We start from the raw sequence: 27030 nt of genomic DNA on the forward strand, positions 1-27030 counted from the left end.
GGAAGGAAACCAAGAATGAGCGTAAGGTGCGCATACAGAAAATTGAACGAAGGTGGGCACGGGAATGGAGGGAGTACATATATGTTACTCCAAAATATATGAAGAAATTCGCTCTAAACCCTCCTTGCCCAAGACCTCTGTTGGCACCTGAGCAAAGAGTTGATCCCACAAGCATCAAACGTGTGAGGATTATGCTGATGAATGGACCAAGTGGCAAGCTAATTTGACCAAGCATGCCAAAGAAGTAGTGAAGAAATTCAATGAAGATTCTGCCGCTGCCGCTGCTGAGGCTACCACAAGCAAGAAGGCTATGCCCAAGAAGCCTGCCCGCAAACCTCAAACCTCAGCAATGCCCTCACGGCCAAGCTCATCAGTGCCCTCACGGCAAATACCTCAAGCTGCTCCAGTTCCTCAGGTTGCAAAACCCTCAGCTCCTCTGGCAAAGTCCTCGACACCTGTGCATCTCGCCACTTGCCAAAGGACCACAGGCATATCAATTGCCTCAGGAGCTTCTGCAAGTTCTTCAGCTCCTCCTCTGTCTTCAAAAAGCCCCACTTTGTTGAAGCCAAGGCCATTGCAGGACGAGGCTCTAGACCAAGTCCTCACAAGAAGCAAGTTGCCTTCCAAGTACCATCTGATGATGATGAGGCTGATGATGAAGAATTGGCCGAAATCATCAAAGATAGACAACAAAGGGCCGCTAGAGCCAAGGGAAGTGTTGTGCCTCTTCTATTGGATCCGAAGAAGATCCTGGATTTCATTGACCTCTGGCACAATAACCCGAACACTCCTTTGCCAGAGCTAGACCTCACTCCTGGACAAAGTCACATGTTGACAACGTTCATCGCTGAAGAAAAATGAAAATATGATCAAGCCAGGACTGTGAAGAAAGCCCAGTACAAGAAACAACACTTTCTGAAGGACAACGTTCTGAGGCTATCACCTGAGAAACTCGTCGCTATGCAATCTGAGATCAAGAAGCTCAATGATGAATTTGACGCCTACAAGGCAGAATGGCTGGGAGCCAAAGTCGGATTTGTCAAAATGGCGAAGAAATTCACTTCCAGTGTTGCGGATCCAACACACATTGAAATTCCTTCGGCTGAAGCATCTGCTCAGCCAACTGAAGAACATGCTAGCACTGCTGATGAAAATCAGGCTGCTAACGAAACTGCAAGCACCAGGGCTGAAGAAATTTTAGCCGCTGAAGAAACTGCCAGGGCAACCACTAGTGTTGCGCCTGAAGAACAAGTCAGGCCGGCTGAAGCATCTAAAGCTACGCCTGAAGAAGCTGAACAAGATAGGACAACTGCATCAGTTGTGCCTGAAGAAATTGCTCCAATTTCCTCTGCTCCTCCTGCACCAACACCAAGCCTAGTTCTTCCTTCTGCTTTGGAAGTGAAGAAAACAAAGGCTACAGAGCGAGCTGCTCTGAAGAAAAGGAAACCATCTGCTTCCTCAGAATCGTCAGCTCCCAAGAAGGCGAAGATTTTAACAAGCTCACTTGAGAATCCAATTGATATTGTTCCTCTCTCAAGCATGCCATCAAAAGAAATCATTCCTTTTGGTGAAGACTATGAGATTCCAAATGAATTTGATGAAGAAAATCCTTCTGTTGCTTCGACAGAGCAGATGGATGAAGAAATTTAAGTGGACACTATCACTTCAACTCCTCTGGTAACCTCAAATCCAACCGTTGATGTGCTACGCGCCAGCTGTCCAAAATATCCTACCACCTAACGGTCATATCCTTTAAGGGCATTTATGTCTTATCATGTCGGGCTGCTCCCTAGGCTATAAATAGCCGCCCCCTATAACCACTAGCTAGTTGGCTGCTCCGAGAGAAACTGACACTTGTCAATTGAGAGCATCCCATCCTCCGAGGACTTTGAGTGAAAATCATCAAGTGAGGAAAACCCAAATCACAAACCGAAACCTACAAACCCAAAGTGATTGAGCATCACTGAAGAGATTGTTCTTTTGTGGAACCGAGGCTTGTTACCTTTGAGGACTGTGTATCCTCTAGACGGTTAGGTGTCATGGTCTGAGCATCCAAGAGGAATTGTGGATCGTTGAGTGACCAAGTCTGTGAAGGTTTGGAAGTCACCTATGAAGACTTACCACGAGTGTTGAGCGAGGTCTGTGTGATCTTAGCTCAAGGAGAATATGGTGAGGATTGTGTGTCCGGGACTGTGTGTCCTCGTGTTTAAATACTCAGCCACTCCAACCAGACGTACAACTGTCACAGCAGTTGGAACTGGTCTACCAAATCATTGTCTTCACCAGGCCTATTGGTTCTATTTCCTCAACCCCTTCATTTCCCCATTCATGTGTTGATGAACCTGATCATTACTATTTGAAGACTTTGACTAAAGACTTTCTATATTTCCTCAATCCAATTTCTTCAGTCACATCGTCTTTAGCCTTCTTATCCTGTGTTTACGCTTTCTGTACTCTGTATCTATCTTTCATTTCATCAAGATGACTATGCTATTGCTCTGTTATGCTTATACCTGAGTACTTATTCCGCTGCTTGTAGTTCATGACTTAGGAATTTCCTCACCCTGAAATTCCTTAGTGACGAATTTGTAAAAATTGCCTATTCACCCCCCTCTAGTCGACTTAACACACTTTCACAACTTCCCCTTGAGGTCATCAATTTCACCCTTTAGCTTGTTGCGCCGTTCATAGAAGTGGGATTCTTGGAGCTTTAACTTCCGGTGATGTTCCTTGGCGAGGGCCCCGCGGACCCTCGCGACCTCCTCGTCGACCTCCGCCTAGACCCTTGCCTCCCGAGAGGCCAGGGAGGCCTCAGCGGCCGTCACTTGGTCTTCCATCACATCCAGCCGCTCACGCTCCAGGCTTTGCTCCAGTGCCTCCAGCGTCAGCGCGCAGAGCCTCGCCTCGCGTGCTAAGGCCTCTCCCGCCGAGGCGGCTAGGGCGCCCTCACGCGCCTTGATTCGATGCCCGAGGGCAGCATTTGAAGCAAGGAGCTCCCGCTCGCGATCTTCCGCAACCTCGCATCGGCAGTCCGTGGCCTCAGCCTATTCGAAGGCACGGCCGCGAGTTTCCTTCGCCGTGGCTGAAGACTCTTCATACTTCGAGCGAGCAGACTCGCGCTGCAAGCAGTCGAGATTGATGGGGACCTTGAGCTGACACCACTCGCGCGCGAGACGCGAGTGCTCGACCTCGAGGTGCAAGTCGACGTCATGAAGCTCCGCCCCAAGCCGGCCCAGTATGCTCATCGTGTCCTGAAGGAGGCCATGCCGGATGGCACCGGGACTACGGGCTAGCTCCAGCGCCCGGCCGGGGCTTCGCTCCGTGCCCCAGTCAACGGTGGCGGCACGGGAGGTCCCGACCTCGCTCGATGGAGACCCTGGGCTATGGTCCCCTCGGCTCTGCAGCCCGGGGTAGGGCCCTGTGCGAGCACGACACTCCACCGAAGGGAGACGTCGGCTCGCCAGGGAACAATATGCTGGTGGAGGTCAGCGGAGGGAACCTTGGCATTGCCCCCGGGAGCCTGATGTCGCTCCCGAAGAAGAGCGCTGGGAATGAGGGGCTGGGGCCCTCCAAAGGCTGCCTCGGCCGACGCATGGCGGCTCCAGGATGCCCCGTCGTGCGATCCGCGACTCACGATGCCACCACGAGGCCGGTGACCTCAGGAGGCGGCGCTGGGGGTGCCCCCGTGCCTCCGCCAGGGGGGAAGGCTGAGGAGTGAATGCTTAGAGGAGCACATCATGCGGAAAACAAAGAAAGCAAGACACTTACTCATCCCTGGTGACCCATCTCCTCTTCTTCAGGGCCCGCAGGGTCGGGACGGCATGGCCCTCAAGCCTTTCTCCTCCTCCAGGCACCACGGGGACCGGGGGCTAGCACACTAAAACTCAGCGGCGACTCCCCACGGTTGGCGTGACCATCGTGCTCCTGGGCAAGGCATCACCTCCATCGCTCGGAGGCATGGAGACAGACCGCCGTGTGGCAGGCGGTTCGGCATTCCCCTCCGCAGCCGTCGGGGGAGCCTCAACCTCAGGACCCTTGGTGCATGGGGCCACCAGGATGGGATTGTCTCGAGGACCATCAAGACCTTCGGGGAGCAGCCCCCACTTGTCGAAGCGCGGCATTCCCCTGGCGAAGTCTCCCCCGTTCTTATAGTCATACAAGGGAAGCCCTCCTTGGGGAAGCGTGTCAGCCTCCCGTCCGACCAGGAGGCGGAGTACCCCCGCTTAGCGTGTTAGAGGGCAGAGAAGGCGCCTGGAGCCTCATGGTATCCTTGCAACCAGTGAAGGCCCACATCGGACGGGAATGGCGCTGAAGGGGAGCGATTCTCCACTGGACGAACTCCCTCACCACCATCTCCATCATCACGCCCGCTTTCCTCAGGTTAGCCAGCCTGGCGGTGACTTGCACAAACCTCGGGTTGACGAGCCTCTCGTGCTTCCACCCAGAGCTCGGTTCTGCTAGAACCGACAGAGTTTGGAGCAGGGGGCTGCGCACGGCAGCATCGATGTACACCCACTGCTTTCGGAACCCCTCCGCATCCGGATGGAGCTCCGTGTCAATGCCTTTGCCCGCCGTCACGCTCATCGGATGGAACGACATGCACCCGGAGCACCGCGCGCCCGCGACCAACTGGAGGAAGAAGAAGTGGCGGAGCAGCGCCACCGAGGGGGCGATGCCCACGAAGGCCTCACACAAGAACACGAAAGCAGAAAGGAGGATGGACTCTGGATCTAGATGCAATGCGTGGACTTGATAGCGCATGCGCACGGTATTGAAGAAATTCAAGAATGGCGGAAGCAAGCCGGAGAAGAGGGCATGGATGTGAAGGGCGATGGTGGTGACCTCTAGGCCGTTTGAGGACTGAGCAGCGGGCCAGATCTTCGTCGCCTTCCACTCATTGGAGTCACTTGCGGTCACTAGGCGGACTTTGTCTAGCCCTTCGAGATTGAGCATCGTGGACCGGCCCATGGGCGGGCTCCGGCCCCTCCTGGCGTTCCGACGCTGTTGTAAGGGCATATTCTTCCCTCAGGTGTTTTGGTGATTGATGACAATGCTTTTGCGGACTAATCGTGTGCCTTGAGTTTCTCAGGTTATTCATATCTAGGCATGAGACGATTCGGTGCCCCTCGGAGACTATTGAAGTCGGCGTCGTTCTACGTTTCTCTTTGGTGGATTTGAGTCGTAGGAGAGCCGTACTATTAAGAGGGGGGCCGCGTCGGAAAGGTTTGGGTGGAATCAACGCGTACACTTGTTCCTCCTTTCCCTGCACTTTGGAGCTTCCCTTCGTTATCATGGTTGTACAGAAATCTGACGACTACTGCTAGTACCGCTAGGTGTCACGGTAGTACCGCCCCTCTGGAGCGGTAGTACCGTGGCTCCCTGGCCTTGTGCCGCTCCGGTGCGGTAGTAGGGGCGGATGTAATTTTTTACATCCGCGCCCTCCACGGTAGTACCGCTCGTCCAGCGCGGTAGTACCGCGGAGGCCCATGGTAGTACCGCTCCCTAGGAGTCGTAGTACCGTGGTCCTCCTACCTTGTACCGCAGTGTCGCGGTAGTAGGCGCGGATGTAATTTTTTACATCCGCGCCCGCACGGTACTACCGCGCCTTGCGGGCGGTAGTACCGCGTCGGATTTTTGCACCTCCTCCAGTTCAGCGGAAGTAGGCACGGATGTAATTTATTTCATCCGCACCCTTCCCAGGCCGTGACTTTCCTGCCTTGCGGTAGTACCGCAGGTGGGTGCGGTAGTACCGTGCAAGCGGTAGTACTGCCCCCTTATCAGGCTAGTTCCGGCCTGTGTTGCTGTCGCGGTAGTACCGTGGTCAGCCACGGTAGTGCCGCACAGCCTCGCGGTAGTACCGCGCCCCTGGAGCGGTAGTACCGTGTGTCGCGGGCTGAACATGTGGATAACGGTTGGAATGTGTCCACGACTATATAAGGGGCGTCTTCTACCTCTAGTTGACTACCTCTTCCATCTCCAAGCTCCATTGTTGCTCCAAGCTCCATTTCCACTCGATCTCTCTCCCTAGCCAATCAAACTTGTTGATTTGCTCGGGATTGGGTGACAAGTGCCCGATCTACACTTCCACCACAGGATATTTGATTCCCCCCACTTATCCCTAGCGGATCTTGTTACTCTTGGGTGTTGAGCACCCTAGACGGTTGAGGTCACCTCGAAGCCATACTCCATTGTGGTGAAGCTTCGCAGGATTATTGGGAGCCTCCAATTGTTGTGGAGATAGCCCCAATCTTGTTTGTAAAGGTCCGGTTGCCGCCTTCAAGGGCTCCAATAGTGGAATCACGGCATCTCGCATTGTGTGAGGGCGTGAGGAGATTACGGTGGCCCTAGTGGCTTCTTGGGGAGCATTGTGCCTCCACACCGCTCTAACGGAGACGTACTTCCCCTTAAAAGGAAGGAACTTCGGTAACACATCCTCGTCTCCACCGGCTCCACTCTTGGTTATCTTATCCCTTTACTTTTGCAAGCTTACTTGTGCTATATCCATTGCTTGCTTGTGTGCTCATTGTCTTTGCATCATATAGGTTGTCCACATAGTTGCATATCTAGACAACCTATTTCATTGCAAGTTTAAAGTTGTTAAAGAAAAGTCTAAAAATTGTTAGTTGCCTATTCACCCCCCCCCTCTAGTCAACCATATCGATCCTTTCAATTGGTATCAGAGCCTCGTCTCTTTATTAAGGACTTTGCCGTCCGAAGAGTATGGTTGACGTCAACGACGGTGCGGAGGAGCACTCCGGTGTGAATCCCGTCTCGTCTTCGGCCGAAGGGGGAACCTCGGTCTCTCGTGAGGAATTCAATGTGGCTTTAGACACATTGAAAACCTCCATGACGGCCGAGGTTAAAAGCATGTTTACCGAATTCCTAGAGGGACTCAAACTATCTACCTCGCCGATGAAAGTGGGTGATCCCACTAACAAGGTGACGGATGCTAACCCCGACAAGGGGGAAGCTAATAGTGAAAAGAGTCCGTCTACTAGTGGTAGAAATGGCACCGGCATCTATGCCCATGTGGAACCCCCGGTGTATAAAGGACCGATCCCCTCTACGCATTTGAATCATGCCGGTCCTCCTCCTAAATATGTGAAAAATGAAGATTATGATTCTTGGGTTTATCGCTTCAAGCGTCATTTAAAACATGTGAATACTAACCTTTGGAGAATTATTGAAGAAGGTTTCTATCCTCATGATCCAAGCAACTTCACCCCTCGAGAAGAAGTGGACAACCAATTCAATGAGAGTGCTCTCTTCATCATCCAAGATGCTATCCTTCCCGAAGATCTCCCTCATCTTCGACCTCATGTCATGGCTAAAGAAGCATGGAAGTGTGTCGAGCGTATGTATCGAGGAAGTGCTAGCATTCAACGCTCCAACTATGAAGTGGTGCAAGATGAAGCCGATGAGTTTGCAATGAAAGAGGATGAAGAACCTCGTGAGCTCTTTCGAAGAGTGACCAAACTTGCGGTCGCACTCCGAGATCATGGGAGCAAGGACACGGATGACAACTGGATCAAGCGCAACTTCCTCAAGGCCATGATGCCCTACAACAAGGCCATGTCCTCCGTCATCCGCCAAAGACCGGACTTCCACTCCATGACCTCTGGTGAAGTGTTGGATGAGTTTGTTGCAATGAACATCTTGGATAAGACCGCCGACAATGCGGTGCTCCGTTCCCAAAGGGCAAAGAAGCCCAATCTTGCCTTGAAGGCCAAGGTTAGTGTGGAAGAAGAAGAAGAAGAGGAAGATGAGGAGAGCAACCCCGAGGACACGAAGTATGATTATCATGAGCACATGGCTCTTGCCTCCAGAAAGTTTTGGAGTAAGAAGACTACAAGACCCAACTTCAACAAGAACAACTCAAGTGGCCTCAAGGGGAAGCAACGAGTTAGAACTTGTTTCAACTGTGGCAATGTCAGTCCATTTCGTTGCGGATTGTCCATACGAGAAGCGGGAAGACAATGGTGGCAAGTTCATTCGAAAAGACAAAGCCAAGTCCTTCCCCAACAAGAACAACTTCACCAAGAAGACTCCTCCTCGCGGGTTGGTGGTTCAAGAAGAATACCGTGAGGATGACGATGATGATGAAGATGGTGAAACAATGGCCATGTCATCCGTTGCCATTGTCTCAACTCCTCGGGTGTCTCTCTTCGATGCACCTAACGAGAACATCACCGCCAAGTGCCTCATGGCTAAGGCCACCAACAAGGTAACCCCCAACATCAAAACCACCATTATTCCTAACCCTCCTTCAACGGATGACTATGATAATGGTAAGGGGTCTAATGAGGAGTTCAATGAATTTGAGTCCTTCATAAGTAAGCTCAAGGGCAAATCCAAGAAGCATTTCGTTGCTCTCTTGGAACAACTTGGTGAAGCCAATGACATGATCGAGGCTCATGAAGAAACCATCACTAAGATGGAAAGTCATAGTCGTGACTATGCCGATGAGATATCGGATCTCTCTAATGCTCTTGAGGAAGAGCGTGGGCATCGTTTGGCTCTTGAGGAGTCACACAACGATGGTCATGCTAAACTAAAGAAAGATCTTGATCATGCTCTTGTTGTGTCTCGTGTTCTAGCTTCCGAGAAGGCTAAACTTGGGGTTGATCATGTTAGACTCACGGAGGAGTTTGATGTACTTGACAAGGCCCACAAGGTCTTGAAAGGTGCTCATGCCACCCTCAAGGAGTCTCATGCTCAACTCCAAGTTAAGCTAACCAAGGAAAAGGCCACATTTCCTCACATGGTCTTAATTGATAATGCAAATGCTACTAACCCATGTTGTGAGCATGTGCATCTTGTGGAGGAAAATGCCAAGTTGAAGGAACAACTCGAGAAAGGTCTTGTGTCATGCATACAAGGCGAGAAGAACCTAAATGACCTTTTGAGCAATCAAAAGGAAGTTGTGGGCAAGGAGGGAGTTGGGTTCGCACCCAAGTCCAAGAACAAGAAGAAGAACAAGGAGAAGAAGAGCAAGACCAATCGACCTCCTCCGCTCACGCAAACCTTTGTGAAGGAGGGAGAAGGTGCTCCTAAGGAGAAGAAGAACAATGGGAAGAGTGGTGAAGCCAAAGAGCGCAACGCCATCTCTCCCAACAAAGCCGGCGACTTTAACCCCTCTTATGTGTTGTGCCGTGCTAGTGATGGACATGTTTATGCTAAATTTGTTGGTTCTCCTTATGAGTACATTGAATGGTCTATTTGGGTTCCTAAGACCCTTGTTACTAACATCAAAGGACCCATTACTCAATGGGTACCTAAAACCAAGCATTGATCTCTTGTAGGTGTTTGCTTCCGGTGGGGGATCATGGTTGCTCGATAGTGGAGCAACAAATCATATGACCGGGAGCAAGGACTTGGTGGTGGACGTGCACAATATCCCATCTATGCCCACCAATGTCGAATGGGGTGATGCCTCACATTCTAAGGTATTGGGTCTTGGCAAGGTTGTCATTTCTCATGATCTAACGATCGAGAAAGTCATGCTTGTTGAGTCCCTTGCGTTCAATTTACTTTCCGTTCGTCAACTCGCACTCATGGGTTTTGCCACCTTCTTTGATATTGATACCGTGGCCCTCTTGTGGAGCAAGACTCTTAAAGTAGCCTTTGTTGGGCATGTCGAGAACGGTCTCTATGTGGTTAACTTCTCGGAGCAACCCACTAAGACCGCGACATGCCTAATGGCTAAAGTTGATGTGGGATGGCTTTGGCATCGCCGTTTAGCCCACGTCAATATGAGATCTTTGCAAAGTCTTCTCAAGGGGGACCATGTCCATGGACTAACGAATGTTAGTTTTGCCAAAGATCGTGTTTGCAGTGCTTGTATCGAAGGAAAGCTTCATGAGACGGCTCACCCTCCCACGACTATCATCTACTCGAAGAGACCCTTGGAGCTCCTCCACATGGACCTCTTTGGGCCCCCATCCTTTGATAGTCTTGGGGGTAGAAAGTACTGCTTGGTGATAGTGGATGATTATTCAAGATACACTTGGGTATACTTCTTCAAGAGGAAGAGTGAGACCCAACAAACCGTCATCGACTTTGCAAATGAAGCTCAACGTCAACATGATGCAAAGATCTTGACAATAAGAAGTGACAACGGCACCGAGTTCAAGAACTACACCTTGGATGAGTTTCTTAGTGATGAAGGGATCAAGCATCAATATTCTGCACCATATACCCCTCAACAAAATGGTGTTGCGGAGAGAAAGAACCGGACGTTGATGGATGCGGCAAGGACCATGATGGCGGAGTTCAAGTCTCCATACAACTTCTGGGCCGAAGCCATCAACACAGCTTGTCATGCATCCAATCGGCTCTATCTCCGCAAAGGCTTGAACAAGACTCCGTATGAGATACTCACCGGGAACAAGCCCAATCTCAAGTACTTCCGGGTGTTCGGGTGTAAGTGTTTCATTCTCAAGAAAGGTGTTCGTTTGTCTAAATTTGAAGCTAGAGCTCATGAGGGCATATTTGTTGGTTATGCTACAAACTCTCATGCTTACCGTGTTCTCAACAAGTCCAACGGACTCATTGAGGAGACGTGTAACGTAGAGTTTGATGAAAATAACGGCTCCCAAGTGGAGCAAAGTGGTACTTGTGATGTAGGTGATGAAATTCCTCCCCAAGCCATAAGAAGAATGGGTATTGGTCATATCCTACCCATTGAGGAACCCCTTGTGGCCGAAGGAGAAGGACAATGCTCCACTCAAGTGGAGCCATCACCTCCCCAAGACCCACACGCTTCCGAAGAACAAAGTGAAGGCCCTCACCTTCATGAACAAGACCAAGGGCAAGATCAACCTCAAGATGGAGTTGAATCTCCAAATGATGCCCAAGGTCAAGTTCTCCCCCTCGAGCAAGTTCAAGATCATGAGCAAGCTCAAGACGGCGCTCAAGATGATCAAGTTAACCTTCCTCCTTCCACTCCCGAGGAAGAATTAGAGCGTCGTGCCGCGAAGATTGCTTCCAAACTCACCACCCAAGGCCATCTCATGGAAAACGTGGTTGGAAGTCTAAGAAAGGGGGTAAGCACTCGTAGACAATTAGCTAACTATTGTGAACATCATGCGTTTGTCTCTTGTGTTGAACCCCAAAAGGTCTATGAGGCGCTCGAAGACTCGGATTGGCTCAATGCCATGCATGAAGAACTAAACAACTTCGAGTACAACAAGGTGTGGAGATTGGTGCCAAGACCTTCGGGGAACCACAACGTCATTGGAACAAAGTGGATCTTCAAGAACAAGCAAGATGCTCATGGGAACATCATTCGCAACAAGGCAAGATTGGTAGCACAAGGCTACTCCCAAGTCGAGGGCATCGACTACGGTGAAACCTTTGCTCCCGTTGCTCGTCTTGAATCCATTCGTTTGTTGATTGCTTATGCTTCCCATCACAACTTTAAGTTGCAACAAATGGATGTGAAAAGTGCTTTTCTTAATGGTCCCATTAATGAGTTGGTTTATGTCAAGCAACCCCCCGGGTTCGAGGACCCCTACTTCCCGGATCACGTGTATCAACTCGATAAGGCACTCTATGGCCTTAAACAAGCCCCACGTGCGTGGTATGACCACCTTACCGAGTTGCTACAAGATCGTGGATTTGAAGTAGGACAAATCGATCCCACTCTTTTTACTAAGAAGGTCAAAGGGGAGTTGTTTGTATGCCAACTATATGTTGATGATATTATCTTTGGTTCTCCTAACAAAGCTTTCAATGAGGAATTTGCCGCTCTCATGACCTCCAAGTTCAAGATGTCTTCGATGGGAGAGTTGAAGTTCTTCCTTGGTTTTGACATCAAACAACGAAGAGAAGGAACCTTCATCAACCAAGCCAAATACACTCAAGACATGCTTAAAAGATTCAAGCTAAGTGATGTCAAGCCGGCTTCTACACCAATGCCTACCAAGTGCCAACTTGACATCGATCCCAATGGTAAAGCGGTGGATCAAAAGGTATATCGCTCCATGATTGGCTCCTTGCTTTACCTTTGTGCATCTAGACCGGATATCATGTTGAGTGTGGGGATGTGTGCACGGTTTCAAGCCGCACCAAAGGAAAGTCACTATGTGGCGGTCAAGCGAATCTTTCGATATTTGGCTCATACCCCAAACTTTGGCTTATGGTACCCAAGAGGAGCAAATTTCAAGCTTGAAGGTTTCACGGATTCCGATTGGGCGGGGGACAAAGTGGATAGGAAGTCCACTTCCGGAGGGTGCCAATTTCTTGGTTGCTCTTTGGTAAGTTGGTCTTCCAAGAAGCAAAGTTGTGTGTCCCTCTCGTCCACCGAAGCGGAGTATGTGGCGGCCGGTAGTTGTTGTGCTCAACTCCTATGGATGAGGCAAACTTTAAAGGAGTACGGTGTCATTTGTGACAAAGTGCCTCTTTGGTGTGATAATGAAAGTGCCATCAAGATTTCTCTCAACCCGGTACAACACTTCAAGACGAAGCACATTGAGATTCGGTATCACTTCATCCGGGATCACATTAGGCGAGGGGAGATCGAGCTCAAGTATGTCAACACTCATGATAACCTTGCAGATATTTTCACGAAGCCCTTGGATGAAGCAAGATTTCGCGAGTTAAGGCATGAGCTAAATATCATTGATTTGAGCAATGTGACTTGAACCCGTACACCCCCCACCACACTCAACGTGTTGTCTAGTTTAGGTGTAGGCATGGACATAGGGGGAGTGTTGTTCTCTCAATGAACTCTCCCTCCCCCCATTATGCATAAATCGATCACCTCTTTCACATTAGCCATTTTAATGGTGCTTGTGCTTCAAAGACGAGTTTTGGTCATGGGCCCAAGGATAATTCTTCGCGGTGCCATACCATCCAACTCAAACATAGGTGGCTTCGGCCACCGCCCTCTCTCCTCGAGAGGCTTTGTCGCTTGGTGGTTTCGTGTTGTCTTCTTGCCTCTGGTTGTGCGTGTTCTTGTGTTTCTTGTGTGTGAAAAGTTTCCGTGCAAAGGCCTCTTCTTTTGTGTTGAAACTTGCGGTGTCTTGAGCTCACGGTACTACCGCGGTCGGCCATGGTACTACCGCAGCCTGCCACGGTACTACCGCTAGCGGGAGCACGGTACTACCGTCACCACGCGGCAGTAATTTTTTACTGCCGCCTGGTTGAGCGGTACTACCGCCTCGGCGCGGTACTTCCGCCCGAGCGGTACTACCGCGATGATACGCGGTACTACCGCGCCGGTTCGAGCGCGTGGGGATAAGGACGGGCAGGGGGAGTTTTAACTCCCCATACCCATTCGCTGTCCTCTCTCTCCACGTCGCCTCCTTCTCTCCCTCGCTCAAGAACGGAGCCGGCGTTCGTCGCCGGATCTCCTCCACCGGCTGCCCTCCCGGGATTCCGACCGGTGGGATCGTTCCCCACCACGTGCTCTTGCTATGGACCAAGGTTTTTCCCCAACTCCCTTTCCGTGTTGTTTGTGTTTAGTGTTTCTAGGTTTTGGGGGAAACTTGTGTGTTCTTGAGATTCCTAGGCTTAATCTCTGCAAGAGTAGGATGAAGGAGTGTGGTATTGCATAGGATTTACTTGTATTGTTGTCTTGCGCTAGATCGGATCACCGTAGCACCGCCATTGTTTCGCGGTTCTTTTTCAGATTCAAACCGACAGTTGGATCTGACGCGACGCGGTACTACCGCCCATCTGGGGCGGTACTACCGCTTGCACGGTACTACCGCCCTTCGGGAGCGGTACTACCGCGCTCTGTGCGGTACTAAAAGTTTACTTCCGCTCCAACCACGGTACTACCGTGACCTCGCACGGTACTACCGCGTTTGGAGCTGTACTAACCTTTTAGTACCGCATGCAATGGCAGTTTTACCGTGGCTCACTTCTTTCGCATGCCAACTTTCTCGTATGTCTTCTATGGGTTTCTTGTGCTTGTTCGTGGCCTTTGCATTGATCCTTTCGCGTCTTTGGTGTTTTGCGTGTGTGTCTCAGGTGGTGGCTCTCGCCGGTCCAACCCCAGTCGTGACACTGGCTCCAAGCGTTTGCGCAACCCAGGAGAAGTACCAGAAGGCTCGTCTGCCTCCAAGCGCAATGTCAAGCACTCTGCTAGCAAGCACAAGGAGCCCGCTAAGGGCATGGATGAGATTGCCCAAGCTGATTATGTCCGTCTCAGGCAGCTTCACCCTTATGTGCATCCGCGTGCCACCTTCAGAGGCTGTGAGTTGTTCTGGAACAAGCAACAGGTCAACATCTATCTGGATGTCATCAAGAACAAGCAGAACACCTATGTGGAGGTGAAGTGGATTGATATGCATCACATGAGGAAGGACAAGTTTCGTGACTACTTTGGAGAGGCTCTGGACTTGGTGGAGCAGTTTGGCATTGAGCATGTGATTACCTTCCACCTCGACTATGACCCTGAGCTCATCTGTCAGTTCTTTGCCTCAGTCTACTTTCACTCCGATGAGGAACGGAGGATGACCTGGATGACCAACGGCCGTAAGCTGTCTGCTACCTGGAAGGAGTTCATGGATCTCCTCCAGGTTCCTGATGATGGTCTCGACTCTCCAGTGGGTGTTCGCCCCCATGCCAATGCTGATTCTGCCAGCAAGGACAGACTTACCCCTTTCATGGTTGAGAAGGCACTCGCCAATGGCAAGACAACTTTGGTGCTCAACCCTTTCCTGGATATCATGTATCGCATCTTCCGCAACTCCTTGTTCCCTCGCATCGGTGATAAAGACAAGGTTCATGCCTATATGGTAGATATGATGCTCATCTGCGAGGATGCTCGTTCGTCTCAGTCACAGCCACTTGATGTCTCACACATCATGTGGTGTGAGCTCCGGTTTGCAGTGTTCAACCGCAAGGTGCCTATCTATGGGCCCTATCTGTTTCTGCTGATTTCGAAGACTTGGGAGAAGATGTTTCCTGCTGATGAGTTTCTTGCTCCTGACTGGGTTCGCCATGAGCCCATCTGCCTGCGTATCAAACCCAACTGGGCCAACACCACTACTCGCGCCGAGGCGACTGCTGCTCGGACTGCTGTTGATGAGGAGGATGCTGGCCCCGAGGATGTTGCTGAGGGCCATGCTGCTAGACCTTCCCAGAGTGCCTCTATGCCATCATGGGCCAAGAAGCTGAAGGACAAGATGAAGACTCTTTTCTGCATGCAAGCCAAGGGGCAGTACAGGACTCACGTGGCGTCCAAGGAGAGTCGTCGCCGGGACAACAAGATCTTGCAGCTCTATGGTGAGGCAGTGTCTGGCGGGTCTGAGGAGCACATCACTCCAGAAGCCGAGTGGATGGAGAAGCAGGGCTACAGGTGGACTGAGTCTGAGGAGGATGTCGAGGAGACCATCCCTGCTGCCGAGGCATCCGATGGAGAGGATTGGGACGAGTTCTCTGCTTGAGCCACCTCTTGTGTGTAGGTGTCCTCTCTGCCTTTTTGGCGTCTCGATGCCAAAGGGGGAGAGAGTGTAGGGATTTGCGAGTGTGTCGTGTGTTTGCTGCTTTCTCGTTTGTGTCGTGTGTTTGCTGCTTTCTCGGTTGAACCTCGGTAGCTTTACTTCGTATGGTGTAAGACATATGCACTCTATCTATCCTAGCGAGCTCGTGTTATATTGTGCTATTTTTATGCCTTGCTTTGCTTATTATCATGTCTTAGTCTCTAAAATATAGGGGGAGTGTTGATCCTAGTCTGTGTGCTATGCAGTCCAAAGCATTCATCTAAAGTGCACACATCTAGGGGGAGCCCGTCTATATTTTAGAGAGGTGGGGTTTGCCCCTGCTCTAAACTATCTTATCCATATGCAAATCAAGTGTTGTCATCAATCCACCAAAAAGGGGGAGATTGTAAGGGCATATTCTTCCCTCAGGTGTTTTGGTGATTGATGACAATGCTTTTGCGGACTAATCGTGTGCCTTGAGTTTCTCAGGTTATTCATATCTAGGCATGAGACGATTCGGTGCCCCTCGGAGACTATTGAAGTCGGCGTCGTTCTACGTTTCTCTTTGGTGGATTTGAGTCGTAGGAGAGCCGTACTATTAAGAGGGGGTCCGCGTCGGAAAGGTTTGGGTGGAATCAACACGTACACTTGTTCCTCCTTTCCCTGCACTTTGGAGCTTCCCTTCGTTATCTTGGTTGTACAGAAATCTGACGACTACTGCTGTGCTTGCGGTAGTACCGCAAGCACACGCGGTAGTACCGCTGGGTGTCACGGTAGTACCGCCCTTCTGGAGCGGTAGTACCGCGGCTCCCTGGCCTTGTGCCGCTCCGGTGCGGTAGTAGGGGCGGATGTAATTTTTTACATCCGCGCCCTCCATGGTAGTACCGCTCGTCCAGCACGGTAGTACCGCGGAGGCCCACGGTAGTACCGCTCCCTAGGAGTCGTAGTACTGTGGTCCTCCTACCTAGTACCGTAGTGTCGCGGTAGTAGGCGCGGATGTAATTTTTTACATCCGCGCCCGCACGGTAGTACCGCGCCTCGCGGGCGGTAGTACCGCATCGGATTTTTGCACCTCCTCCAGTTCAGCGGAAGTAGGCACGGATGTAATTTATTTCATCCGCGCCCTTCCCAGGCCGTGACTTTCCTGCCTTGCGGTAGTACCGCAGGTGGGTGCGGTAGTACCGCGCAAGCGGTAGTACTGCCCCCTTATCAGGCTAGTTCCGGCCTGTGTTGCTGTCGTGGTAGTACCGTGGTCAGCCACGGTAGTACCGCACAGCCTCGCGGTAGTACCGCGCCCCTGGAGCGGTAGTACCGTGTGTCGCGGGCTGAACATGTGGATAACGGTTGGAATTTGTCCACGACTATAAAAGGGGCGTCTTCTACCTCTAGTTGACTACCTCTTCCATCTCCAAGCTCCATTGTTGCTCCAAGCTCCTTTTCCACTCGATCTCTCTCCCTAGCCAATCAAACTTGTTGATTTGCTCGGGATTGGGTGACAAGTGCCCGATCTACACTTCCACCACAGGATATTTGATTCCCCCCACTTATCCCTTGCGGATCTTGTTACTCTTGGGTGTTGAGCACCCTAGACGGTTGAGGTCACCTCGAAGCCATACTCCATTGTGGTGAAGCTTCGCAGGTTTATTGGGAGCCTCCAAGTGTTGTGGAGATAGCCCCAATCTTGTTTGTAAAGGTCCGGTTGCCGCCTTCAAGGGCTCCAATAGTGGAATCACGGCATCTCGCATTGTGTGAGGGCGTGAGGAGATTACGGTGGCCCTAGTGGCTTCTTGGGGAGCATTGTGCCTCCACACCGCTCTAACGGAGACGTACTTCCCCTTAAAAGGAAGGAACTTCGGTAACACATCCTCGTCTCCACCGGCTCCACTCTTGGTTATCTTATCCCTTTACTTTTGCAAGCTTACTTGTGCCATATCCATTGCTTGCTTGTGTGCTCATTGTCTTTGCATCATATAGGTTGTCCACGTAGTTGCACATCTAGACAACCTATTTCATTGCAAGTTTTAAATTGTTAAAGAAAAGTCTAAAAATTGTTAGTTGCCTATTCACCCCCCCTCTAGTCAACCATATCGATCCTTTCATCTGTCGTGGCCCTGCTCCTCTTCCTCTTGGGATCCATGGGGGTACGACGGTCTAGAGGCCGCGAAAGATTCGGCGGACAAAGCACAAGGAAGGGAGGAACAGAAGGCAGGAGCGGAGCTAGGCAATGATGGCCTTATTGCGCGCGCCAGTCTTTTGTCAGCCTGGGCAGTTGCCGAGGAGGCGTGGGGGAGTGGAGGCATCAGCGCCCCGTTGTGCACCACGCGTCAAGCCTGTCCCACAGGAGATTGGGCCCGTGACACTTTGTACTTCACCCCTTGCCTTCGCCTCGAAGCCAAGACGAGCGCACCTTGGGCTCGGGGGCTACTGTCTGCGTTCTGGGATTGGGCGTACCCAAACCTATCTTCCTGCGGCCCAACACGTGACTTCATCGACGCTCCGGTACGACCCAACTCCAAGATCTCAAGGGCAAGACCCTCGTGAGGGCCCCTGGCCTCGTGAGGCGAACGACACCAAGACCTCCCGAGGAGCAGCTCCCGAGCCTGCCTCTCGAGGAGCGGAGGTCTTTATGTAGCTTCCCACCTCACGAGGCTCGCGATGACGTGAGCCATGACGACCAAGGGCGCCAGCGGGTGCAGTGCAGGAAAATTTTCTCTTTCGTGCTAAGGAGGCAAGGACAAGAGCGGGTTCCTAAGGAGTCCCCCAAAGGTTTCCATTTCGGTGCAATAAGACCAAGACCACGGGCTCGGCAGAACGGATGTCATCGCCGAGCCCACAACTGCGTCATGGCTAGAAGCCCTGCAGCGAAGACCACCTTTTGTCAAGATAGGATGTATTATTGTCCCCCTTCATAATTGGCCAATGTGGTATTCCTTCCCGCCTAAGCTATGAGGGAGGAGAGGCGGGCCTAGTATAAGTATAGGCTAGTCTCCATCGTAGAGAGGGGATCAAACCCTTTGGCCATGGACCTCTCCTGAGGCATCTCATCCACTGTACTAGTTCATACTCAACCTCCTCGCGAGGCCAATCCACCTCAAACAAGAGTAGGGTTTTATACCGCAAGGTGGCCCGAACCTGGGTAAATCTCCGTGTTCATCTCTTTCCCCGCTCGCACGAACTCGATGAGGCCAAGCCGTGAGGCGACGAGCTTGAGGCAGCAACCAAGCTAGATCTTCGCACACGCCCTAGTGTTCAAACATTGTTTGGGTCCACGGAGCCCCGATTATGACAACTCTGAACACTAAGGGGAAGAGGCACTCGCCCCGCAAGCCGGAGACTTCGGGTTCGTCAAAAACTTAGGAAGCTATGAAGCACCGGTGTTGAAGGCCAGTTCAGGGGCTACCGAGGGAGTCCTCGGGCTGCCGACCTATCTCTCATGGGCCGGACAGGTGGGTCGCACTGCGAACTACTAGAAGGCCTAACTATGAGGCGACTCCGTATCCGGACAGGAAGTCTTTGATGCCTTGGTGTGTCCTCCAAGTCAAGATAAGAAGAATCGACATGTTTATCCCTTCTTTGTAACCGACCATGTGTAACCCTAGTACCCTTGGTGTCTATATAAACCACAGGGTTTAGTCTGTAGAGGCTAGAATGATAACCATCATCCTACTCACCTAGGATTTAGTTCATCTGATCTCATGGTAGATCGACTCCGTAATCATCCTACACACTTCAATATATTTAAGCAGGACGTAGGGTTTTACCTCTTTGAGAGGGCCCGAACCTGAGTAAACATCGTGTCCTTCATCCCTTGTTCCCCATTGATCCAAGATCCACAGCTCGGGACCCCCTACCTGAGGTCCGTCGGTTTTGACACCGACAATGTGTAAACCAAAAAAGATATATGATAATTATGGAACTCCGAGATTGCTTGGTAGTAACTAATAAGTGAACAAGGTCACAAAGCAAATATCTAAAAGCACATATGGTTCATATCTATGCCACACACTAGGACTTACTGTATCATCACACTTCTACCATCATAATGTGATGGTCGTCACATTTCAGTTACGAAAGTTTATGCACACAAGTATGTTGAGATTTTTATTCTTCTTTACCACTGTATGGCGTTTCACACTTGCTTGCAATTGCAATAAAAAACAATGGCAGATCTAAAAAAATGTGTACCACATGATAATTCCTTTCGTAAAGGTAAACTAGAAAATGGCTCAATGGTGACACCATAAGTTCTATGCGTCACTCTAGTGCGTACTACTGTCTTCACTCCATCTTTCTCTAACTTCCTGTATCCTTGATTACATAATTTGACAACTCTCATGCTAGCGCCTTATGAAAGTGCAAAAGTGAAACTAAATTCATCTATGGTCATATTAAAAACACCATAAGATCACAATCCCGTAATCTCCATGGAAAAACAACGATAATCACGCAATAATTCCCCCCCAAAAAACACGAATGATGAAATCCTATATCTAAGCGGCACATTTGTTCACCTTCTCTTCATCTCAATTTATTCAATATAACATAATCCAACAACTCAGTATGATCTGGCCTTTCAATTGTATACATGTCAAGAAAGTATAATCCTAAAGTTAGGGTCTCTCACGTCACAAATAGTCATAGAAGAAACATTGTAGAGCCACTCAAATGAAGACCCACAGTAGAATCACAATTCTACCATCCAGTGTAATGGTTATCGCATTTCAATTAGTAAAGTTTAAGCACAAAGCTATTTTAAGATTTTTATTTTTCCTTGGTACTATATGGCATTTCACACTTGCTTGCAATTGCAATGGAAAATGCTATCATGTCTCCAACAATGCACACCGTATGATAGTTTAATGCATACCGCACGACAGTTCTTTCTCATAAAGGTAAACTAGAATCACATATGCTTCCTAGAAAAATAGAAAATGACACAACCGTTGCACCACAGTTTCTATGCGTCACTCTAGTGATGCAGTTATCTTCACACCATCTTTCCCTACCTTTTATATTCCTGATTGCAAAATCTGACAACCTTTTTCTTTGCGAGAACAAAATCCAACAACCACGTGTTATTCACGTGGAAAAGTGAATTTGAATTCATTTCGGGCCATTGTAAAAACACTGTAAGATCACAAAGTCATAACAACACTCGGAAGAAAAACAACAACAAAGGTCACAAAAAAAATTAAGTAAAATGATGAAATCACCCTGTCTTAATATTTTTAAGATAGTATAATCTGACAATTTGTATGTTCAAACCTTTCAGTTGTATGCGTATTCTGAAAGTAAACGAAATTTAAATTCTCTCACCCTCAACAACTATCGTTGCAGAAACACTATAGAGCCACTCAAATAAAGACTCACATGATATTTATCTTGACTTTGATCTTTTATGGGAAAGAAGGCAACCAAGATAGATCACACGGAAAAAGAAAAAAAAACTGAAAATGACAGTGAGGTCCTAACTTCCCATAGACCATGGTTACCCGTTTCTTACCAACCCCAGTCCGGAGGGCCGCCCGTTAAGACGCAGCGGCGCAAAACGGCAGCAGCCAAAGGCAAGGCCGAAACCGCGTCGTCTCACGGAGTCCACCACCAGTCTCCTCCCCTCCTCCTCCTCCTACCCCCGCCTCCAAGGCCCTTCCGCCCGCCCGCCGACCTGGTCCGCTGGTCCGGGGTGCTCTGTCCGGCACGAATCCAGCGGCGCTTGTTGCGGGAATGCGGGGAGTTCGTTGGTGAGCCGCTATGGGTTGCTTCCCGTGCTTCGATTCGGGCTCCGACGGGGAGCTGCTCTACCCCAAGCAGGGCGGCGGAAATGGCACGAGCGGACGGACTGCGCCCGCGGCATCGTCCTCCGGCGTCGGCGCCCGCGAGGAGAGACCCATGGTCCCGCCGCGCGTCGAGAAGCTCCCCGCAGGTGTGTGCGTCTCTCCGATCGGCCTTCTGGTCGATTGATGGGAGTAGGATCGGATCCGTTGATGGTTTGATGCTCTCTGTTAATCTCTTCTCCCCTTTTCCTCCACCGGCACGGCGGCACGGCGGGCCGGAGTGGAGGGGAAGAGACGCTCGGCTTCAGGACTTGTAGATTCGTGTAAGATAGTAATCGTTTCGTTAGAGCAGCCTGGCCTTGCGCGGAATAATAGCTCAGATCTGGATCTTGTGGCGATCTTTTCGTCGACTTTGCGTGACCGTGGGGGCTGGGCAGTGGAAGAAGTGCCTCATGATGGTTTGATGCTCTCTGTTGGCCTTTTCTCGCTGGACTCTAGAATCTAGATGGCAGGTGACGATGGACAAGGTGATCCTTGTGGATGGGATTGAGGGAAAAGACGGGAATAAGGTGTGGTTAGTAATCCCCTAAGATATTTCTGATAGAGAGTACAAATATCTTACCTACTAGGCTGGTTTCCGTGATTTATCGTATGATAACTCATTCGATTAGGAGTAGAATGCTTATTTGGGTTGGTGCCTTCCTTCATCGTGATTGTATCTTCATCTGCATGGCGATGTGAATATGTGCAGGGGCTGAGAAGGCAAGGGCAAAAGGCAATGCCGGAATGAAGGAGCTTTCAGATCTCAGGGATGCCAATGGCAATGTCCTTTCTGCGCAGACGTTCACCTTCCGCCAGCTTACAGCTGCCACGAGGAACTTCAGGGAGGAATGCTTCATTGGGGAGGGAGGGTTCGGACGTGTTTACAAGGGCCGTCTTGATGGAGGCCAGGTAACTTGATTTGTTGGCAAAGCTAGGTCTTAATTTTTGTTTCCTCTTTCTTGTTTCTTGATGTTAGAGTAGTACCGAGGTTACTTGGTTGTATCAAAGGTGCCATTGATTCGTCTAGGACATCCAAGAAAACCAGTGTTTGCACATGATCAGTGGATGCCCACATGCAAGAAAAGTCCATGTTCACTTATAGGCATAGCAGATTCAATTTCTGCTGGCCTTGGCTGCTCGACTGTCCGTAGGCCCTTTGTTAATTGAGCAAGATGAAGCACATGAAACAATTAATGCTTGCCATGCGAATGAAGTATTTTATGTCCTAAAGCATGAGACGGGGCCTGACACATGCAAAGCTGAAATGTTTGAAGCACCTGTTGCAGGTTGTTGCTATAAAGCAGCTCAATAGGGATGGAAACCAAGGAAACAAGGAATTTCTGGTGGAGGTCCTCATGCTCAGTTTGCTGCATCATCAAAACCTTGTTAATTTGGTTGGTTATTGCGCTGATGGAGAGCAACGCCTTCTGGTGTATGAGTATATGCCCCTTGGATCATTGGAAGACCATCTCCATGGTAAGACTGTTTGTTGCTTTCTATATTGGCGTTGTGCAGACTGCAGAGCAATGCCTTTTGAGCCTCCGTTCATGTTTTTGTGCGGCTACTGTGCACATATGTGATACTGGTTGTTTCTCACATGTTTGGTTCAGTACAGGTTGTCAATCTGCTATTCTGTCTGCCCCTATCTGTCCATGATTGTTTTATTGTTGCTCCATGTGCATGATTCTTTTCATGATTGTGAGACATTTTGCTCTGCCAAGTCCTTTTGTCCATGCAGCGGTACATAACATGCACAGTATCCAGTAGGTTTCTCCGATTGACCTTGCTGGCCCCATCTTTATACCTAATTATAGTTGGGTGAACGTCCTGTATTTGTATGTATGTTTGTTAGCATGGTGGTATAACTTAATCTACTACTTGGTCATGTCAACCGCTTGAGACATGGCTGCTGCATATTTTATATTCTGGGAAATATCTGAAGAGTGCAAATTAGGTAACTTGACTCCATTAGTGATCTGTGGTGAGTGCGGTCAAATATTGGATGTCTTCCATGTGTATGTGGTTTAATATCGATGTGTATATTCATACGGTCATACCCCCTGTGCACTTTTAGTGCAAGATATAATTTCTTTTCGTAAGGCAGGAAAGAAGTTGATATTCAAATACTGAACTTCATTTAGGTTCATTTTGCTACCAAGCTCAATGAAGTGAATAAAGCAATCACTGTGACGGTAGAATTGCTAGATCTGTCGGTTAATTTGATTATTTAAACAAGGGGTCATGTAAATTATTGTCTTGAAGAATATAGTTGGGGACCAGAGAATAAACCAGCTACTAGCTAAGTCAGGTGTGCCAATAATTGGAACCTAGCATGAAAACATATTGCTGATATAACAGTAAGTAACCCTGTTCCAGATGACTCAGTTTTTCTGGGCTGTGCTGTGGTCAATGTTGTGCACAGAAAGTACATCACTGAACTATATCAGTTGAGCTCAGATCTAGCTATCCAACTGTGCAGTAGGAACATTTTCTTTTGAACCATGTGGATGTCTTCCCGATTCGTATCTTCATGGGCCAATGTTTTTCTTTTTGTGGTATTCATGGGTCAATTTTCGGGATAGGAATGCATAGTCCTTTAATTCGCTAGTGCTGCAAATGCAACTTCGTTACTTAAGAAACTCCATGCAAGAAAAAGAACATTTGTATAACTATTACGTTCAATCTTGTTCCAAGTAACTCTGCGTATTTCACTTTTGGCTAAATTAACTTCTGTGTAACACTTGATGCAGATCTCCCTCCTGATAAGGAACCGTTGGACTGGAACACTAGGATGAAAATTGCAGCTGGTGCTGCTAAAGGGCTGGAATACCTCCATGACAAGGCACAACCACCAGTTATATATAGAGATTTCAAGTCATCAAATATTCTATTGGGTGATGATTTCCATCCAAAGCTGTCAGACTTTGGTCTCGCTAAATTGGGTCCTGTTGGTGACAAGTCTCATGTCTCTACACGTGTGATGGGAACATACGGCTATTGTGCTCCAGAATATGCTATGACAGGGCAACTTACAGTCAAGTCAGATGTCTATAGCTTTGGAGTGGTGTTGCTTGAGTTGATTACTGGCCGGAAGGCCATTGACAGCACCAGACCTCATGGGGAACAAAACCTCGTGTCATGGGTATGCTATGTTAAATTATTCATAATCAATTGTTGCTATTTCCTACTCAGTATTAATCTATCAGATTATCTATCCATATATCACTTGTTGATAGTCAGATATCAGTTTCTCTTATATATTTGCTGGGTAACTGGATATTTAATTATGATGGGAAGTTGGGAAATATATGTGGGGGTATATTTAGAAGCTATTAAGGACCTTTTTTCAAGTAAAAAATATGATAGAAGCATGATTATGACAACGCTTATCCACAATCGCTTATGGATACAAGTAGTAGAAAGTATGTTGGGAGAAGGCCACAGTTTGCAAGTAGCAGTAGAAATATTAGTCCTTTGTGCAATGCTTATGATTTTCCATGTGTCATGGAATTAATTGTGTAGTAATGTCATTCTTTATACATTGCCAGGCACGCCCTCTTTTCAATGACAGGCGGAAGCTCCCAAAGATGGCTGATCCAGGGCTGCAGGGAAGATATCCCATGCGTGGGCTCTACCAAGCCCTCGCTGTGGCGTCAATGTGTATTCAGTCAGAGGCTGCTTCGCGACCACTTATCGCTGATGTTGTGACTGCTCTTTCCTACCTGGCGTCCCAAATTTATGATCCTAATGCGATCCATGCCTCGAAAAAGGCAGGTGGCGACCAGCGAAGTAGGGTTTCTGATAGTGGAAGGACGCTCCTGAAGAATGATGAGGCAGGCAGCTCAGGACACAAGTCGGATCGGGATGATTCCCCCAGGGAGCCTCCTCCGGGTATCCTTAATGACAGGGAGAGGATGGTGGCTGAGGCGAAGATGTGGGGTGCGAACCTGCGGGAGAAGACGCGTGCTGCTGCCAATGCACAGGGAAGCCTTGATTCTCCAACTGAAACCGGATAGCGGCAGTCTTCAACCTGCGGCCTTGTGTTTTCTCTCTGTCGACTGTGCTTGCTTTCGATTGGCGGGGAAAGATGAATTGGGTGCTTTCCGGTGGTGTTAGACGTGTACATTTATAGGGGCAAAACAAAAACAAAACAAGAGGAGAATTGGGTGGCTTTGTACTGGATATGGTCGTACCTGTAAATTCTCGGAAAATTTTGCGACGATGGAGAACAAATCTGAACTCGTGTCTGTTGTCCCTGTTCCTTTTTCTTTGTTTGTATAATTTGCATTGTTTTATGTTTTTTCTTGGTTATAGGATTTGCACTGGTTGCGGGCTTGCATCCTGATTCTTCTAGCCTTTGGATCGCTGGATTGGATGGCTCAATAGGTTTCACCAGGTTTTTTGTGCTTGCTAGGTGGTTAGTGCTCGGTTCATCTTTAGCTAAAGTGGAGGCCCTCGACAATATATAATTTTACTACGGCTGGTGTTTATTTGATCGTTTGTTGTTGATGCGAGGGGCCCTACCAATCCGTAACTTTCTAGCACGTGTTGTTTTGTTACTTGACTAGTAAGATGCCCGTGCTATGTTACGTGAACACACAAGATTAGACGGGTGCTATGTTACGGGAACACACAAGATTAGACGGGTGCTATGTTACGGGAACACACAAGATTAGATGGATTTTAAGTTATAGTCAGGAACCGCATGTTGCTACGGGCAATAAAATATGTACGGAGATATTGATCGAAGCAATGGCATCCGTACATAGCATTCCGTGCCAGTATATTAGCCACACCAGACTTGAAATGTGAAGACAAATGCAGAAAATAATATATCCAAAGAACATATATGCTATAGCTTGAGCGCACATGTATAAATGGTTCCATGAGAAATAATTATGAAGTAGAAGTGTTTTACTGATGCTTTGCCAAATATGCTTAGGAAAAATGAATCAGTTAGTTTCAAACACAACTCACACAGCTAGTTCCACTTAATTAGTTACATAACTTAGGCATCTATCAGGCCATGGAATCATTTGCCAAGCATAGTATACCCTTCTTTTTAGTTGTCTGCTCAAAACATATGTGCCAACAATATGAATCCTGGAGTTTTCGCTTCATCTATCAGGACATGAGATCAGATAATCACTACTGCATACATAATTGTCTTTGTTATATTCAGACAAAGGAAAAAGAATGTGCCTATCCAGGATTTGTAGTATATTTAAACAAAGCAAGAAAATGAGCAGCGCCCGCAATATATTTTCACTGAGCAAAGAAACAAGATGTGCATGAGTAAATAGCAAAAAAAAACCAAGGGTTACGAAAAACTACCACTTTTCTTAATTTCCTAAAATGCTACCACAATTTCGGTTCGCTGTTCCAAAAAAAAAAACCAAATTGCTATGTGATCAAATTTTAAACAGTTTTATGACAGCTGGGGCCCACCAATTGACCGTTGCTTTCCACGCGGGGTCCACATGTTAGCTTCAACCATGCTCTTTGGAACCATTTCCCCTTGCCTCATTTCAGCGAGCAGCTTGTGTGCTTGCAACTCACCTAGGACAGAAGCGGCCGCTCTCGGGGAGCTGTGCGTGCAGCTCTCCCGCGACAATGATACGTCTCCAATGTATCTATAATTTTTTATTATTCCATGCTATTAAAGTATCATTTTTGGATGTTTTATACTCATTTACTAGCAACTTTATATTATTTTTTGGGACTAACCTATTGACATAGTGCCCCATGTTAGTTGTTGTTTTTTTGCTTGTTTTTTACTT

The 27030-nt window shown here is 48.8% G+C and overlaps 1 protein-coding gene across 1 annotated transcript; it reads left to right on the forward strand.

Moving 5' to 3' along the window:
• The first annotated feature begins 20980 nt into the window (after positions 1–20980).
• Positions 20981–25497, forward strand: LOC123045324 (probable serine/threonine-protein kinase PBL7). The gene is made up of 5 exons (XM_044468323.1): positions 20981–21357; positions 21960–22159; positions 22537–22726; positions 24001–24392; positions 24799–25497. Exons 1-5 carry the CDS (start codon positions 21186–21188, stop codon positions 25264–25266), a joined length of 1422 nt encoding a protein of 473 aa, XP_044324258.1. The 5' UTR covers positions 20981–21185; the 3' UTR covers positions 25267–25497.
• The last annotated feature ends 1533 nt before the right edge of the window (positions 25498–27030 follow it).

Source organism: Triticum aestivum, chromosome 2B (assembly GCF_018294505.1).
Source record: "Triticum aestivum cultivar Chinese Spring chromosome 2B, IWGSC CS RefSeq v2.1, whole genome shotgun sequence".
In the NCBI taxonomy this organism is placed as follows: Eukaryota; Viridiplantae; Streptophyta; class Magnoliopsida; order Poales; family Poaceae; genus Triticum; species Triticum aestivum.

Coding starts and splice junctions, on each gene's coding strand:
- LOC123045324 (XM_044468323.1), top strand. CDS start 21,186: ATGGGTTGCTTCCCGTGCTTCGATTCGGGCTCCGACGGGGAGCTGCTC. Junction 22,160..22,536: donor GCCGTCTTGATGGAGGCCAG/GTAACTTGATTT, acceptor CACCTGTTGCAG/GTTGTTGCTATAAAGCAGCT. Junction 22,727..24,000: donor ATTGGAAGACCATCTCCATG/GTAAGACTGTTT, acceptor CACTTGATGCAG/ATCTCCCTCCTGATAAGGAA.